The sequence below is a fragment of the Myotis nattereri genome, assembly GCF_964212035.1.
Source record: "Myotis nattereri genome assembly, chromosome: 1".
Classification (NCBI taxonomy): domain Eukaryota; kingdom Metazoa; phylum Chordata; class Mammalia; order Chiroptera; family Vespertilionidae; genus Myotis; species Myotis nattereri.
The window spans coordinates 227,238,058-227,256,519 of NC_138075.1; the positions used below are offsets into that span (position 1 = coordinate 227,238,058).

The following is an 18,462-nucleotide window of genomic DNA, read 5'->3' on the forward strand; positions in this document are numbered from 1 at the left end:
GGATCAGAAATAAATGACCGTGAGACCTGCTGCGAGCACATGGCTTCCTGAGGTGCGCGCTGACGCAGACGCTTTCTCACCAAGCGTGTCTGGAAAAACCGTGCCTGGAAGGGCCTGCACCCGCAGGGCAGTGGGCCTGCTGCCTCGCGTGCTGCGGAGCTGTGGGGTGCCCACGCACACACACAGCTACTGATGACCACAGGGGCAAAGGGTTCCCACACCTGCTATCCACAGGCAAGTTCACGGCCGAGGCAGCCCAGTTGCAGTTTTGAGTAGACGGACTTTATTGGTTGTCATTCATTTACACAGAGAACACGAGGGTCCCTGAGACTGCCCAGCAGACTGTCTGCACAGCACGCGTTTCACAGCCCAGGGCCCCAGGACGCTGTGTGCAGATGCGGCTCCAGCCCGTGCTGCCATTACGGACGGTCCCATCACGTCTCCTAGGGCGTCGATGCACAGCGAGAGCAGCAGGCCCGGGCTCTGGGGCCGTCCCTTCTCTGAACAAAAGCTCCTCAGGCCCCAGCGGCAGGAAGTCAGGCCGTGCCTCCTCTGAGCCCCAGACGCTGGTGGAGCGAGACCTGCGGTGCCCTCCGGGCGCAGCCCCTCCACAGCTGCCTCCCGCTAGACAGGATAACCACCCTCCCATTTCCCCATCTGCCTCGTGTTCACTGTCTCGTTCAGCTACTAAATGGGCTTAAAACTCCAGGTTGGCTTGTGTCCCTTTAGTGGAGTATGTGTCTCTCAGCGCCACCCGCTGTGGTCAAACCTGGTCAGGACTGACCACAGGCCTACGTGGAGGCCAGGCCTGCGCGCTGCCGGAGCGGGACTAGCTGTCGTACCAGTCGAGGAAGAGCAGGGAGAAGGAGCACATCACCAGGAAGAAGAGCACCCACACGCGGAAGCCCGCGTTGTTCTTGATGGCCTGGGGACAGAGACGGGCGTTTCCTGGGTTCCGGGCGCAGGGCCCGGGGCTCACGGACCGCATCCCTCCTCCCCACCCCATGACTGTCCAGCCTGTGCTTACCCTGAATGGGCGGCTAATGATGAAGCAAAACCAAGAGGTCGGTTTGAACCCACGAGAAGACAGGGCGGCCCCTCCCTCCCTGGTCGCCATCACCCAGGTCCTGCACAGCCTCCTGGGGACCCGCCCCCGGAGACAGCCCCTGTGCCAGGGTTGAGACCGAAGGCTCAGCCTCAGGGCTCCCGCTCCTGGCTGGGGTCCCAGCAATGGGAGGGCGTGGCCTCGGAGCAGTCCCAGGCCAGCTCAAACCCCAGCCACACTCCTGACAAGGTCCCTCCACATCGGCCTGGGGCCTCCATGCACAGCGCCAGCTCTGCCCCTCGTGGGGGTCTGACACGTGACTCCAGGAGCACCACCTCTGCTTCAGGGAGCGGGTCAGACCCTTGTGGGAGACCCACGCTCCTCTGGGCGGCAGGGGGCCCTGGGGGCGAGGTCAGCAGCCCTGCTGGAGGCTGATGCTACTGCCGACCATGTGCCGATCAGACTGGGCCTGGAGCACCCACCTCTCTGATGTCCTCGTTGCCCTCCTTGATGTTCTCAGTGGCGCCCACGACCAGCTGGTGGATGCTGTCAATCTCTGCTTCCTGGAGGACAGGGCAGGTGAGCACTCCCCCACCTCCCCTCCCCACCCCCGACGTCAGTACGGACCGCAGTGGCCGCTCACGAAGGGCCGGTTTACACAGGAACCCGTGCACCCCCACAGCACCCCCACGTTACAGAAGGGAACTTAAGGCTCAGAGAAGTTTAGTAAGTTGCCCCAAGTCACACAGCCACCCAGTGCAGGACAGGATGGGCCCCCAGTGCTTGCACCCCGCCCAACCTCTGCCTGCCTCCTCTCCTGCCACGGCCAGGGAACAGGTAAGAGCGGGGGTCACGGAGCGGCCCCCACGCCGGGCGCCCTGGTCTCACTCTTGGCAAGTGCGGAGAAGCAGCTTCAGATGCACGTGCTCTTAGACGCGCACTGGCTTCGCACGTGGCTAAGGCTCAAGCTTAAATATCACAGTAGGACGCAGGGTGTCTGCAAAACATCTACCCCCAGCACTTGGGATGCTTCAGGAAGGCGGGTCCTGGTCTTCCCGTGGAGCCCCTGTCCAAGCAGCCCCCGCCCGGCACAGGCAGGCACGGCTGGGGGCTTGGGGCTTGGGGCCGCCTTCCTTTAGGGGAGGGGGAGAGTGTGTGTGAGCGTATGTGTACAGTGTGCATGTGTGTGTGTACAGTGTGTGAGTGTGAACGGTGTGTGTGAGAGTTTATGTGTAAAGTGCCTGTGTGAAGTGTGTGTGTACAGTGTGAGTGTGAACGGTGTGAGTGTGTGAAGTGGGAGGGAGGGAGGGAAGGGCTGTTCAGAGCGTGGGTTTGGGGCAGCCTGATGGGCACCGTGCTGTGGGGGACGCAGCCTCCAGCCACCTGACCCAGCAGTGAGTGTGACACTGGGCACTGCCCGCGGCTGTCACCTCTTAGAGAGTCAGGAAGTGGGAGCTTGAGAGAATCAACGTGAGCAACGGCAACACGGGTGACAACCCCCAGGCAGACCTGACTCTCCTCAGGCCTGGAGACTCGCGAAGCCAGGGAGGCACCGCCTTTCAGACCCTGCACGGGCCATGGAGGCTCCAACCAGGGCAAGTGCGGCAGGCCGGAAGGCGTGGCCAGCTGCTGGCTGGAGGCTGTCAGAGCTGCAGGGAGACGCGGCCCCGACACCACGGATGAGAACCCCAGCTCCCGGAGGGCCGTGCAGCTGAGGCGGCCAGGGCGGCACCTGGAGGGTGCAGTCGGCCACTCACGGCTGGTTAAAAGGCCGCTACCCATCAGCCGGTGCCGGCTGGACGCTTTCCGCAGGTGATCACTGACCTGGCAGCGCGGCCACCCATTTTCTAGATGGGAAAGCCATACTCGGAGGCGCGGCCCTGCTGGCTGAGGGCCTGCGGAGCCGAGACCCACGCTCCTCCCTTCAGGCCCTGTGGCCCGGGCCTGGCCGGCCGGGTCCACGTGGAGAGCTGCCCGGAGACCGAGAGGCCGTGGCCGGGAGCTCTGCCGCGAATGCACCCTCAGCAGCACTTGGCTGCGGGCACAGCCCCAGACAGACCCCTTCGGCGGTGCCCCGAGCGCCTAGGACCTTCCTCTCTTCCCTGAAACAGCTGTCCTCTTTCTTACCTGCTGTAAAACCTTCTCTGTGAAGATCTCTTGGAGTCTGGAAATTTCAACCACTTTCCCTTCAATTTGCCTTCATTAAAAAAAGAGATCACAGATTCACTCTTAGTGCTTGGCCATCTTCGCAGGAAGGTCACACAGTTCCAAAGAAATCTCTTCTGGGTGAAGATGTGTGAGGGGGAGGGGGACACTCTGTCACCAGTGAGAGGGGAGGGGTCACCATGCCTGGCTGGGGAAGGGGCGGGCAGTCCCCTGAATGTCTGCAGCCCGGTGGGGTGCGTCGGACTGTGGGAAATCGCCCTCCCGTGTAAGCGGATCCGTGTGCCCTGCCTCTGGCCAGAGGGTGGGGCCAGGAGCCGGTGGCTGCGCCCAGTTACGAAAAGCAAAGCCTGTCAGGCCTGCGCCTAGCTGTGCCCAATGACATGGAGGGAGTCGGAGAAACCGTGAGAAGATGTTGAGAGCCCCTTACTGATCCGGGGGTCAGGGGAGGGTGTATTTACGTTGGCCACTACCTGCGGGAAGGGAGCCCCCTCTGGCCTGTCTGAGAGCACCCTACCGGGGTGGCGCCTTCCCCGTGTCAGGGCAGCAGGGGTGGGCTGGGCGGTCAGGGCACTGGAGGTAACGCTGTTCCAGCACAAGCAGTGCCAGGGGAAGAGGCGAGAGGCTGTGGGCAGAAGCGGGGCTCCAGCCCAGGCGAAGCGGAGATGCTCCTGGCTCCTCCCAGACCAGCTGAGGGGCAGGAGGGGGCTTGGGGGAAGAGCAGGGCAGCCGGTGGAGCTGTCCGGGAGGAAGGACTAGGAGGCCCACAGGAAGTGGCCCACAGGAGAAGGTCCCGGGTTCTGGAGTTGTAATGAGGCCAGAGCCGGCAGGAACTGCACACATACCTCACTTCGTCGAACAGGCTGTTCATTTCACCGATGAGGCGCTGATTTTCTTGTTCAAACTGCAAGGAAACAAACACGGTAAACATGAGGTCACACTCAGGTCTCAAAAGCACTGCAGCCAAGGACACGTGCCCAGCAGGGCCCGCACCGAAGCCTGGGCTCCTGAGGCCTCCTGGGAGCAGCGTCCCCCGGGCGCAGGGGACAGGACTGGAGGGGTCTGCCAGGTGCCAGCGCCTGTCTGGACAGCGGCCCGCACTCCAGGGCGGCCACAGTCAGGCTGTGGTTGAAAACCAAACCTGCCTCCCCAGCCGAGCGCAGGGCAGCCCCTGAGTGAGGCCTGGCGGGCTCAGGCGAGCGGGGAAAGGCCGCGCTGCCGACAGCACCCACTGACACCAGGTCTCAGGAAGGCTCCCGGCACTTTCTCTGGGAACTCACCCAGCTGGCAAACTGGCAGCTAGAGGGCAGGGAACTAAAAGATGTTACTCTTGGCATCGTTCAGTCATTATATGCTTTCTTCACGGTACCACAGCACCAACGATTCACACCAGTAAGAGGCGCCAGGGCACCAACTACAAAACACCATTTAGTCTCGAAGACATTTTACTGCTGCTGAAAAGATATCTAACATTATTCCAAGGCAATTTCTCCTTTAAGTATGCGACTGCAAATTTAAAATACATAAAAAGCATACCAAGAATTAGGAAATCTAGTGGATAAGTTGTGTCTAAAATAGTCATAACTTTTAAAACTTGGTGTAAGGGCAAGGGCGTGCCGGACGACTTCTTACTGAGTAAGTCTCGCGAACGGGTTGAAACCGAGCGCCCTGGCAAAGAGCAGCGTTACCATCTGTATTTCCTCTGGGGAGAGCTCGTCTTCGCCTCTGCCGTCTCCCCAGCTTCCCAACTCGGGCTGCGCTTCAGCTGGAAGCTTTTCTGTTAAAAATAAACAGAAGACAAATGTTCATTTTAGAACGAACGGGCTGCAGGATGCAGACAGACATGGAAACCAGAGAGGGAGCTCACGGGCGTCCATCTTCAGTCACCTGCCGGCCAACAGTCAGGCCCGGCAGCCTGGCTCCTGGACGGTGTTTAGACCCGTGTGCGTGCGTGTGTGTGTGTGTGTGCGTGTGCATGTGCGTGTGTGTGCACGCGCGCATGTGTGTGGAGAGCACCTATGCGTACTGCACTGATTTCAGTGATGGTTGTGAACCAATGGCCATTCTTCCGGACCGGCCTTCCCATGCTATTTTACTTCAAAACACACCCGCTCCCTATGCTTCCTGAAGATTGCGGAATGTATGGGCGTTTTCTTGTAAAAGAATCACCTGGACACAGGGTACAGGAACAAACCACCCCTCCTCCCATTCCTCTCCCGCAAGGACCCTCTTATGCTTTGATGCAGCCCCATAAACTTTATCGAGGCACATCCACAAACAGGTACCAACTCCCTGCCCCTCCCCACCCCAGAACGAGGGTATGCTTTTGCGTGAGGTGGTCTGTTTTACTAAAAGATCACAGTGGTCACACACTGCTCTAAAACGCGCTTTCCATGACTTACCATGTACCTCGCAGACCATCCTGTGCGGGTCCACCCAGATCTGCCGCAGCCTTTAAATCGCTGCACAGGGTTCCACTGCAAGGACCCGCTCCCACGTCACCACAGCTCCCCTCCCTGACCACTCGCTGCTGTTTCTCACACCGTGTGCCGGCCCACACACAGGCTGGCGGGCTCAGCACGGACCTGGGCGTGGGTGCTGGAGAACTGTGTCCTCCACGAAGCACCGAGCACAGGCTCCTAGCAGGGCTGCCTGCCCAGGGCCGGTCCGAGGCCCGTGCACTTTACACGGCGGACGAGAGAGGGGGAGGGGGAGAGGACGGAAGGGACCAAGCCTCCTTGGTGGAGACCACGATGGGGTCTCTCCTTCCAGAGGTGACTCTGTCTGGTGTCAGTGGTGCCTCTGGGGGCTGCCAAGTACCCGAAGGCTGATCTCAGCCCTCAAGATGGACGAAGGAGAGCTGCTGCTCAGACCGATCAGGCAGCGGAGCACCGTGACAGCACGGAGCAGAGAAGCCGACAGGGCCGGCCATGCGCACAGGCGGGTATTCGGGCTACATCGTCACAGAAACCCACGCCGCCTGCGACTTCGTGCACGGTTTAACATAATGGCTGCATGGCTGTTTCTGCCAGAACTGTTATCATATTGGTAAGACACACATATAGATAATTGTATATAATATACAAGTAAAATACCTACACAATTTACATATAAGAGACGTTTATAGAAGCCAGGCTGAAAGCAGCTTTGGAAGCGGACGTGTTTTCTGAGATGACATCTTCAGGTAAGAACACCTGTGATTTCCCTCATCCCACCTGTCCCCAGGGCCCGCGGTCCCCTGCTTGACCTCATTACCGTATCCATGTCGAGCTTTTACTTCTGTACTTTTAAGGATAAGACACAAAATGAGGAACACGGAAGCCAGCGAGAGCCAGTTCTGAGCGGGACCGGCCAGCGTGTGCAGGGAGCTCCCACTCAGACAGCAGGCTCCCCTGGGCCCCGGGCCATGCTGCCCACCTGCCGTGGGCGTCAGCCAGTGCCTGCCAGACCTGGTGGCCCAACAACAGCCGACAGGCCAGGCCCCGGCCCCACCCCTTCCCGGCCTAATCCCACCCTCCGCCTCGCTGCCCCCCCCCCCCATGCTTTCTTCACTCTGATATTAGTCGTGCGCTCCCTCTGCCCCAGCAAACAGGGCGGCGCCTCAAAACCGGGGCTTCCCCCACCCCTCGCGCTGCTCCACCCCGAGGCTGGAGGTCAGCTCCATGCAGGCCGCTGCTGACTGTGCCCCAGGTCACGGGAGCAGCGCACAGCACCCCCTTCCTGTGACTGACACGCCAGCCCCTTGAGCAGAGATCTGACGTCTCCTCCTCATGGAGCCCAGGCCCACCCCCTGGGGCACAGCAGTGTCAGCCTTCCTCCTGGGCCCCGCCAGCTCCGGGGGATGGGGTCCTCCCACCTGTCCCCCGAGCGGCCATACGGTCCCCTGTGACAGGGAAAGGCTGCCGCTTCCGGTTCCCCCTGCTCTACGGGACGCGGACAGCACGCCTGTCGGCTGCGCGCCTGCTCTCCCGCTTGGTGTTTTGCCAACAGGCCCCTGGAAGGGACGCAAGCACGACTGTGAATCGGACTGTTACCTGCATGTTCCTCGGCGACCGGCTTCTCTCCAGAGTCCTGCGAAGGGTCCAGGGAAACTTCCTCAGAAGAACCGGGTTCCCTTGTCTTTGCGGTTGCTTCTGGCTCCAGCTTGGCTCTGAAAGGAATTGCCGTCATGGCATTCACTTAGGCAACAGCATTCCACCTCGACCACAGGAGGGAGCCACATGGGCCCGACATGCTTGTTCTGCGCCCCCTGAGAGCAGAGCTGCACCTCTGGCCCAAGGACCACCCTGACGCCCTCTAGGGGGACCAGGGGGAACTTATTCCAAGGCCCTGCTCACGGTCTGCAGGGTGAGGGCAGGGGAGGGGCGGTCAGCATGTGCTGGAGCAAAGAACGCAGGAACCCGCCCCCCATACTGACACCACACGCAACACGCGGCAGCGAGGCTGCCCCCTCCGGTTCAACAAGCGCAGCAATGCAGTGTCGCCGAATACACCACACACGCACGTCTGTTACATGACACACACGAGCAACGTCGCATAGTAGCTTAAACATAAGGTCATCTTTGAACGTCCGCTGGATGGACCAGCCTGCCTCAGGAGCCGCACCGGCACTGCCCCGGCTCCTCCACGGCCGTGCTGTGTTCCACCTGCCGGGCCGGCTCCATCTCACCCGCTGAGGCCTTCTCCCACTTTCCCACCCACAGGCCTCTGTCCACTCCCCGGCCCCCGCCCTGCTCACGGCTCCTGTTCCCGGCCTGTCCCGCTCCAGCACGCGTGCGCTGAGAGCAGGTGGGGCTCTAAGTCCTGTTGCTGTGTATCTAGTTCCCGGATGAGGGCCTGGCATTCAGCGTTTAAGAAATACATGTTGGATGAGTGGGCACTTTATACCTGTCAGTAAAGGGCCAGGAACAGAAACAATTTTGCTTGTGAGACACGGAGCCTTAGTAGCTGTACTGGAACCACACGGCGCCATGGAAATCAGAGGCAGAGCGCTAAGCAGAGCTGGGATCCAGCCCACGGCAGCAGGCAGAGACCGCACGGAAACAGCCTGTAACTACACCGAGGACGGCGCAGTGCCAGCTGTTTACTGAGGCTTACTGTGTGCTGAGCATTCTCCGAGCCCTTCGCGGGGGAAGTGTGATACCACCCACCCCAGGAAGCAGGCACTAGTGTTAATGACCTTTTTGCGGGGGAAACAGAGGTCTGAGGAAGTCAGGAGACCTGTCCTGGCCGCAGGGAGCAAGTGCTGGGCTGGGAGGTGACCCCGGGAAGCTGGCCCCGGAGGAGGCCGTGCCCCTCACCTGTCCTCCCTCGGAAGCAGCGACAACGTCACATCTTAAGAAGAGTGTGTGGGATGGGCAGGTTTGGGTGCAGTGGCCTCTGGGAAATGCAATCTGCTATCTACGCATCACAAACATGCAGAGATATAGTTACAGGATAGTCATCGCAGCACTGCTTATAGTCACAAAAGAAATGACTTAGATGTTCGTGGAAAAGTGCCTGGTTTACAGTTAGGAGATATAAAAAAAGAGACTCTCCATTTGCAATGCCAAAACAAACAATAAAAAACTAGCAATAAGAGATTTAAAAACCCCAAAAAACCCTGCAGCATAAACTAACTACTTAACAAAAAAATTTAAAACCCATATGTGAAAAACTAAAAGATGTTCTTAAGAGACACAAAATATACTGCAACAAATGAGGAAACAGACGTTCTTGGGTAGAAAAAGGAAACACCATAAAGATGCCGGCTCTCCCTGAGCTGCAGACGCACTGCGATCCCCTGCGGGCAGAGAAGGCCGTGAGGAGCCCATTGGAGCAGCCGGAGGGTCAGGAGCCCTGAGCACAAACACGGACCTCGGCTCACGCTGTGCACACCAGGGTGTCAGGGAAGAGAACCGGCTTCCCCCTCCCACCGCTCTGTGCACGAAAAACTGGCTGCCCATCATATATCACTCAGAGCTGTTGCAAAGACTGGACAAAAGAGTAGATAAAAAAGGTCCCGTGTCAAATGTAAGTGCTTTACAAAGTCTTACTACTGAACCGCTCTAACACACGTGAGGTGGTTTTATTTGTTTTGCTGTGAAAGTCACAGAAAGTCTGCTGCAGGTCAAGGGCCATCGGAAGCGACAGGCCCCGACGCCCTTCACCTGTGAGTGTCCTGGTGCTTCCTAACACAAGAGCGCTCTCGGCACTCAACCGGGGACTCCCACCAACACCGGGGTTGGGACTGTCTTCAGCCCTCTCTGCTCCAGGACCTGGAAACAGCGACGGGCCAGGCACTCAGTAGGACAGGCACTCAGTAGGACAGCCTCGCTGTGAGGGAGCCGGGCCTTCCCTGTGGCTGGGTGCAGGCCCTGCATCTCCGGCATGAACGTAAGTGCTATTCTATCCACACTCTTCCCCTCGCATCCTGCCAGGCTGTGCTGATTCCACTGTGATCGCCTGGTGACGGGGGTGCCTGCCAGGCTTCCCCACGTAAGGCCACCCTTTCCCCTTTGCAATGAAGAGGACTCCAGGTCATTATCAACTTCAAACTTCCGCTCTGTCCATTCACTCCTTCCTGTCGGGGCGGGCGCCCGGGGTCCTATGTAACTCAGTGGCTGACAATCGGCTGCCACCATGGATGCGGATGCTCTGAGTGTCCCCAGTGTGGCCAGGAGAAGCCTCTTCAGATGGCTGGTGCCCTCGCACGCCCCTTCTCTGAGCCCTCCCTTGCTCTCTGGCTCATTTTATACTCAGCCTGCCTGAGTCAGTCATCTCTCCCGGGCCCGGGTTCTGGAAGCTGAGAGCTATGGAACAGCCAGGATCTGAGCGCTGCCCATGCTACCGCCACTGGGGTCACTGTCCCGGCCCCCCAGCGGCAGCGCTGGGAACATACGCACGCACCTGCATACCTGTGCACACACACGTACAGCCATATTCATTTCTATATCTACCTATGTACACTGCAAGCCGTGAGCCCACACCAGTCCTCCATTCTAACCCAACACCACAGGGTTCCTGCTGGCTTTGCGCCTTTCAGGTCTCCGGGAGTGAGAAACCTGACTTCCATGGCCCTCACAGTGCTCACACCTGGTCAGTCCTCTGAGCACACCCGGCCGCACCTCCACCGCCACCCTCCCCACGAAGGTGCGCAGGCCCTCCCCTTGGCTCCTCAGCTTGCGCCCACTCTGACCTGCTCTGGGAGCCCCCTTCGCGGGACACCCCTCACCCCGCCCCACTCCACCTGCCAGGCGGCACTGTTCACAGGGCGACGCTAACTGACTTTACACGAAGGGCTCCCTTTGCCTGCCAGGCCGTGTCCAGAGTGCGCCATGGCCCGTCTCCAGCTGAACACGAACAAAGGCTGCAGTGCGCAGGCAGCTCCGACCAAGTTCAGTGCCTGCTCTTCAGTGATAAAAACACATCTGATTATACACAGAACGCCTAGCGAACCCCTCAGGGGAGCTACAGATTATCCAGTGGAGGCAATTTGGAAAAAGCCATTTTAAAAAAATTGTCGGAAACACCAGCTTATGCCCGTGATTTATTTAGGTTAATTTCTCCGACTGGAGGCGGAACCTTCCTCACTGCCATCGGCAGTTCCCACCTGGCCCACGTCTGTCTCTGGGTCCCCTATCTGAGAAACCTTGTGATTCAAGTTAACATTTCAAAACAACAAGAGAGAGAAAAGAGGATGAGAAATGGATTTTTCAGTTTGAAACAAGAAAACACGTGGGAGAAGTTCCTTGCAAACGGAAATAAAGCCCTATGCAAATATTAGAGAAAAGTCATTCATATATCGGACACGACCGGTATATGCCCCCGTAAAGGCTCTGGGTAGGAAAAGGCATGGCTGACGTGCAATAAGATGGCACGATCATTTCAAAAGTGGCTTTCACACCAGCCACAGGCACCAAACAATCCCGGGAGCAGGGAGCCTCACGCTACCCTACCCAGCCACCTGCCCCGCAGCCGTCTGCCCGCTGCTCAGCTGTTGCATCCTGCGTGCGAGGAGGCTGTCAGGCCAGTGTACTCAGCGTGGTGCATGGACCAGACCAGACCAATAAGCTGCCTGTCACGGCTCTGCTACGAGACTGTACAGAGATGAAGAGTAAGCACTGGAATCATGATGGCAATCTGACACTGACAGGTACTCGTGGCTCATCTCCAGCTCAGGGGTCACCCAACTTCTGGGGTGGGTCCCTGCGGTGTAAGCTGTGAACGCGTCCTGTGCAGTGGACACACCTCAGTCCACGGCGACTGAACAGATCAAGCAACGAAAGCGGCCTTCGCCCCGGAGCCTGCCCTCACAGGTGGGCACACTTCTGAAGGGCAGCAGCACCTTCTGAGCGAGGGAGGACGGGCTAGCAGGAGGTGGACCATCGTGAGGGCCACAGGTACCTTCTCAGGGCCGTGTGCTCAGAGTAAGTGGCACAGGACAGATATCTGGCAGCAGACAAGGTGTGTTTCACGTCCAAATGAGAACAGTTCCCACCTGACTGAGTTTAATTTGAGAAAACTCCCACTGAGAGGCAGCAGCAAAGCCTCCTCTTGCTTTACTTGGGTGCTTGTTAAGTCTCAGTGCCAGGCCGCCTGGCACGAGGCAGCAGAGTCTGGAATCTCTCCCTCTGGGGGGTGAGAGCCAGCGACCAGGCCGTCTTGATGGTAAATCACTCATCCCCAGGGGCCGCCCTCTCCTCCCAGACGCCTGGAGACTGCCCGACCGCGCCTTCCCCATCACTTCCCCAGACACTGTGCTCTCAACACCAACACCAAGCCCACTGCAAGCGGCCCGCCTACCCGCGGCTCAGATCTCAGTCCAGCTGTGATGCTGGGCAGTGTCCCAGGTTCTCCGAGCCTCCACTTCCACAGGCTGCTAACACCAACAGAGTGGTTGTGAGGGTTAAAGGAGGTAACTCATATACTGCCTGACCCATGACAAAGGCTTAACAGTATGTAACAGTGCACGTTAACACACAGTGACGGCTCGTGCAAGTGCTCCACTTACACCAACTCCCTCGTTCTCACAACACCCCAACCAGGTGGGCAGGTGAAGGCTCCATGTACACAGGAGAGGAAGCTGAGTGACCTTCCCACAGCCACACAGCGTGTCCGCGGAGAGCCAGGATGTGGACACAGGCGGCTGGCTGCAGCCTGGGCTCCCAGGCACAAGGCCATGCTTCTTGGTAGCTCCATCCCCCGTGAACGTGGTGCTGCCTCACTAACGTGACATGCCCTGCGAGGCTGGCTCACTGTCCATGCTTATGCAGCAGCCCAGCTGCCTCTGCGCTCCGTGAGGCCGAGACGTCACCTCTGGCTCCGCTCTGCCTGTGCTCTCAGGGCCTGTGTACTACAGTCCCTGCTGACGGGTAACCCGGAGCATGCACACACTCTCCCATAGATGGGCTGGCATTTGTAGTTCCAAACCTGCCTCACGTGCACAGAAGCGTCACCACAGCAGGCGGAGGCTGCTCACCTCGGCCGACTTGCAGTCTGGCCTGTGGCTGGTGCCTGGGAACCTGGGCTTGACTCCCAGACCCAACTGATAAGGCTTGGTGTGCTGAACTGTGTGGAGGCGTGTGGCCAGGCAGCAGATGCCCACCTGACCAGCCTCCACGACAATCCCCGAGCAGTGAGTCTCTACTGAGCCCCCTGGCGTCCACTCTTCACACGAGCGGTCACAGCCACGCCTGCTGGCCCCTGGAGAGGACTCCGGAGCGTGCCCCTGCCCCTCGCAGCTGGCTCTGCACCGTCGCACTGTGATGACTCAGCCCCAGGCAGGCTGCATGCCAAGTCCTGTAAGTCCTTCCAGGAGCCACCAAGCCTGAGGGTGGAGCTGGGACCCCGACACGATAGGAAAATCTGTCCCCAAACACTATGTACTGTATCTTCTGAAAGAATGTCCTAAAACCTCCCCCGAGTTAGACGTGACCAGGAGTCGGGCCTGGACCCAGCTCTCCACGTGCGTCAGGATGCAAGCCTGGGCTCTAGGGGCGGGCCCCCAGCCCCCAGGGAGGACAGACGGGGGACAGACAGGTACCACGGGAGACTGGGATCGGGCCTGCCTGCATCCTGGCTGTGAGGATACCTGCTGGAGCTTCTGTGTGCTCATCTAAGTGCGGTCCGTGCTGGAGCAGGGCACGTGGGGGGGAGGGGGTGCAGGGCATGGCGCAGACGCCTGAGGAGGCCTGGCGGGACACTGCTCGCAGTGCTCGGCTCTTCCCTCAGGAACTAAGACCACAAGATGGGTAGAGGCACAAACTGTGGACCAAGGGCCTCTGCTCCGCCTGGCTGCACCCTCGGGGTGAGGTACCTCACTTCCTGAGCTGCAGCCTCCCCACCCGTAATATCAAGACAACAGCCCTGCCTCCCGGGGTTGCTGTGAGCCAGCGAGGCTCAGCGAGCGCCCGCCCCGCATCTGCAGGCACTCCGCACGGCCCACGCAGAGCCCGAGCGCCCACCCCGCATCTGCAGGCACTCCGCACGGCCACGCAGAGCCCACCCCGCATCTGCAGGCACTCCGCATGGCCACGCAGAGCCCACCCCGCATCTGCAGGCACTCCGCATGGCCACGCAGAGCCCGCCCCGCATCTGCAGGCACTCCGCACGGGCCACGCAGAGCCCGAGCGCCACGCCATCACCATCACGGCTGCTAACGAAGTAACGAAGGGCCCACCAGCAATACTCACAGCCTCTTCTTATCCACCACTCGTTTCACGCGGATGGCTCTTTGTTCTGAGTACAGTTTGCAAACTCCTGTTGCAGGGGAAGCACCAGAACACAGACTGATTAAAAGGGCTTCTCGGGCAAAGGGCTCGTCAAATACAATGAGACGCTGTGGTCTTCCGCCAGCAAAGCGGAGCGCGCATCTCCTCCGCGGAAACGCCCGCGCCGCTAGGACAAGAACGTACTTCTCAGGTAGTCCTGGGTGAAGTCCAGGATGGCGCTCCTGTGCTCCCTCACTTGCTGGGAGTGGGTCTCCTTGTGGGCTGCAACAGAGAGCAAGGCTCAGGTCTCGGCACGCACCTCAGCTGAAGAGCCAGGCGTCCGCCTCCTCAGAGTTTCTCCACTCAAAGCATTTAACACCAGCTACAGGACAAGAGCGGCGTGAGCAGCTGCCTTTTTAAAAGAGTAAGAGCGTCAGGCTTTACAAGATGAGAGATGAGCCTGCAGGAAAACCAGTCACACAGCTGATCGTCTGGCAGCGCGTAAGAATGGTGTTTGGTGCGCCCACTTCTTGAGAGCGGACCACACACTCCCAGTGCCTGGGACGGTGTGTCCTGCCGCCCTACCCCCCACTACCACTCACCGGGTCCCGTCGACATGGAGTCAACCCTCCCTGGACTCCTGGCCACAGGGTGCCTTCCTCCTGCAAACTTGCATCTCCGAAGCCCGAGCCCTGGACCCGGCAGGTCAGCCCCAGGCACTGAGAGCTGAGCGCCTGGTCGCACGTGACACCCATCACTGCCAGTCGCCGACACTGCCATCTACAGGCAGCCATGGCTGTGCTTACTTTACACATGAGGAGCTAAGGCCGAGTCAATGGGCCCGTCACAAGGCCCAGCACTTAGCTCGTGGTGTTATTAGGTTCCCGTGTATGTTCTAGGTCAGTGGTTCTCAACCTTGGCTGCACATTAGAATCACCTGGGAATCTGAGGCCCAGAAATCAGGATTTTAAAAAGATTCCCATGTGATTCTAATGTGCAGCCAAGGTTGAGAACCACTGTTCTAGGTTATGTCAGCATACCAGGGGTGGGCAAACTTTTTGACTCGAGGGCCACAATGGGTTCTTAAACTGGACCGGAGGGCCGGAACAAAAGCATGGATGGAGTGTTTGTGTGAACTAATATAAATTCAAAGTAAACATCATTACATAAAAGGGTACGGTCTTTTTTTTTTTAGTTTTATTCATTTCAAACGGGACGGATCCGGCCCGCAGGCCGTAGTTTGCCCAGGGCTGGCATAGACCCTTACGGGCACGGAGCATGACTTATGTGATTGCTAAGGGCTGACACACACACACACACACACACACACACACACACACACACACTCACGCATCTTCTCTGACCCTGGCCCCTTAGACAGCTTTTAGTTGTTTGGAGAGGTCCTGTTTATTTAACTTAGATTACGGCCTTTTCATTACTTTTATCTGCTTATGTTAAAACACTGATCAGAAAAAGAAGGATTTGGAAGCTTTAAAACCTGAATCTAAACAGGTGCCCAGAGGGAGCTGTAACTGGTGATGCCGTGAGGATTCCAGGATGGTTGCGGCTGTGTCTGAGCCCCAGAACACCTCACCTTGATTCCTCAGCTGCTGAATTGCTTCTGAGCAGGTCCTCATGAACGTCTGCGCATCCTGGTCTATCTGGTCTCGCTCTGCGTCTGTCATCCTCCCATATTCGGACAGGATATGGCTAAAAAGAGATAGAGAGAGAGTGGGCATGGGGGCAAAATTAAAGGGCAGCAGCAAATGGGCACGTCACGCAGCCCAGTGGGCGTGAGGGAAATAAGCTTCCCTGCCCGAGTGACAGCCACGCTGAGACTGAAGGAGGGGAGGGACCGGCCAGGCTCAGAGGTGAGAGGACGGTCAGGGCGGGGAACCCACACTTGGAAGACATCAGACAGAAAAAGCGCCTGCAGAGGCCAAGCTGGAGCAGCCGCGCAGAGAGAGGGACGCAGGCCTGGGAGCTGTCCGGCTGGAGCATGCAGCCCTCATTAAAAATGTGGCTTTGGCCCTGGCGGTGTACTCAGCGGTTAGAGCATCGGTCGCACACTAAGGGTCACAGGTTCAATTCCCAAAGGCATGTACGGGTTCAGGCTTGCTCCCTGCTCCCGGTTGGGGTAGCAGGGTCAGGGACAAGGACAAAGAGAGCTGCTCACTTCCTCGCCCCGGGTCAGAGCAGACCTCTAAATGACTAACTCTGAGAACATTAGATTAACATCCGCCTTTGCTATATTTTGACTTAATGGAACCTCAGCTCAGTGAAATGGAAAAGTCCTAAAGGTTAATTCGATAAAACTGATGACTCAATTAAAAGGTTATGTTTCTTTAGGGCACATTTTATGTTAACCTTTTAAATAGGAAATTAGCAGTATGGTTATTCTATTAGTAACAACAGCAGAAACCAAGAGACCCCTCCCACCCCCCTGCCCCTGTGGTGTTGTCTTGTTGCCAGGATATTGCAGAAATGGTCCATCTACCAGAAGTGGGAACTTATTTTTAAATGAAATCATTCAAGAGACGCAGCCAGAGGCGACCTAGGTTGCATGCTGTTCTGCTCTAGTAAAATGTCATTATTAAAAAAATTAAATGGGTCAATAAAGTCTGAGCTCTACATTATGGAAAAAATTACAGCTTCCTAATTATGTCCAACTAACAGAGCCTTATGGGTCTGAACGCAATATTTCTAAACATGTTCTTTCAATTCCACCATCATACTCCATCCAAATGCTGCTGGAGCGCCGTGGCCGCATGGCACAGGCAGGAGGGAGAGAGAAAGGCCTCCCAGTCAGGCTCTGGGCGGGAGCGCCGACTGGGAGGGGAGGGAGGGCGGCCTCTCTCCGTCTGGAGAGAATCTAGGGCATTGAGGCCACGCTTCCTTCCTAGTCCTCGTGCTCTGGGGCAGGAGTCACCCAGGACTCCCAGCCTCCCCCTCAGCCTCCTCCCTCCCGCCCTCCCTCTGACCACCTGGCAGAGGGGCTGGCAGGAATGTGGCCCCACGTCCATCCACAGCCCCCCCGTGGGACCTGCTGCTTGGACAGCAGAGGCACGGCTCTGTTCCTCTCACGGGCTCTAAAGGGACCTGCCCGCTCTCTGCGCTCCAGGAGCCGTGGCTGCTCAGTGGCATCCCCGGCTGTGAGTGTTTAACTCAGGAGCCCGCATCAAGGCCACCGCCCGCTGACCCAGCCCTGCCTGCCACCCTGGATTCCACTAGCGATAAACCGGTACCGCACCCACGGCGTCATGCTGGCCTGCCTCCTGCCTCCCACCTTTCTCCCCCCTCCCTCCCCCTGTCTGGCAGGAGACGAGGCGCTTTCTTTTTTCAGTGATCACCCCAACTGCATCACAGGTCAAATGGGGTTCCAACTCCATTTCTATCCACCAAGGGACTGACGTGTGCCAAGAACACTCTCAGTCAATCCTTGTGAAAAACTCTGTCCAGGTTTTACAAAGAAGCAAACAGCCGTGAAGTGAGCTGAACGCACACACATGGTTAACACTCGGCGAGCTGACGCCAGCTCCTAGGTGTGCCTGGCCCGAAGCCCTCGCTCTTTCAAAAGGACTGAAACAGGTCAGGAATGGAACTCAGAGCACATTAGCTGGCAACGACTGGTTGTGACCAGGAAACGGGTGATGGACTGGTCAAGACTAGGAAAGCCTCAGGAGCCACAGCTCTGCCTGACCCTCGCGCACAGCCAGGAAGGCCCAGCGTCCGCTGCCACTGAGGCTGGCCCGGGGACGGCTCAGGCAGTGCCCGCTCTCCTGAGGGCGTCCGAGGAAAGGCCTTGGCGTGACCTGGCCTGGCGGCCTGGGAACACTGGCACGCGTGGGGGGCTGAGCTGTGTGAGAGAACTGCCTTGGTGGCACCGCTATAATCAGAGCAGCGCCCTGACACAGCAATCCTTTATTGAACCGCTGCTTTTTTCTTCCTGCACCAAATTTCAACGGCATTGTCTTATTTGAGTCTCCTCACTAGCTGCTGAGGGAGCATCACCCTGAGTATTTCGAGCGGGGCTCCGCAGATGTTTTCTGAAAGGGTCCAACATAAACACATTACACTGAGGGCCGTGTGCCTGCCCCAGCGCTCCACTCGGCCGTCACAGAAATGCACACACGAGTGGGCACGGTGCTGCTCTGATACATGTTATTAACGGGCCCTGAAATCAGAATTTCACAGAATTTTCATATGTGGAGAAGTTTATTGTTCTTCCCCAGCCATTTAAAAACGTGAAAACTATTCTTAGCTCACGGCTGTTCAAACACAGGCAGTGGGCTGGATGTGGTCGCAGGGGCAGAGGCTGAGCCTGGCTGAGAGCGAAACACTGGGTCTATGGCGGTGGTTCTCAACCTTGGCTGCACATTAGAATCACCTTGGAATCTTTTTAAAATCCTAATTTCTGGGCCTCATCCTCCGGAAATTCTGTTTCTTTGTTACTAATGTTGGGGCCCCACCCCATAACAAAGAAACAGAATTTCCGGAGGATGAGGCCCAGAAATCAGGATTTTAAAAAGATTCCCAGGTGATTCTAATGTGCAGCCAAGTTTG

At 58.0% G+C, this 18,462-nt stretch overlaps 1 protein-coding gene across 2 annotated transcripts in view; it reads right to left on the minus strand.

Annotated features, from left to right (window-relative positions):
* Nucleotides 1-260: 260 nt before the first annotated feature.
* The window catches only part of STX18 (syntaxin 18), an 81,243-nt gene continuing 63,041 nt past the window's right edge, over nucleotides 261-18,462 (minus strand). For both annotated transcript variants that reach the window (XM_081101622.1, XM_081101623.1), the window contains 9 exons: nucleotides 15,494-15,609; nucleotides 14,104-14,181; nucleotides 13,882-13,948; nucleotides 7,243-7,358; nucleotides 4,897-4,985; nucleotides 4,054-4,112; nucleotides 3,173-3,242; nucleotides 1,528-1,608; nucleotides 261-925 (listed from right to left, as the gene is read on the minus strand). In XM_081101622.1, coding sequence (XP_080957748.1) covers nucleotides 830-925; nucleotides 1,528-1,608; nucleotides 3,173-3,242; nucleotides 4,054-4,112; nucleotides 4,897-4,985; nucleotides 7,243-7,358; nucleotides 13,882-13,948; nucleotides 14,104-14,181; nucleotides 15,494-15,609 — 772 coding nt within the window. In that variant the 3' untranslated portion in view covers nucleotides 261-829. The remainder of the gene's footprint in view (nucleotides 926-1,527; nucleotides 1,609-3,172; nucleotides 3,243-4,053; nucleotides 4,113-4,896; nucleotides 4,986-7,242; nucleotides 7,359-13,881; nucleotides 13,949-14,103; nucleotides 14,182-15,493; nucleotides 15,610-18,462) is intronic.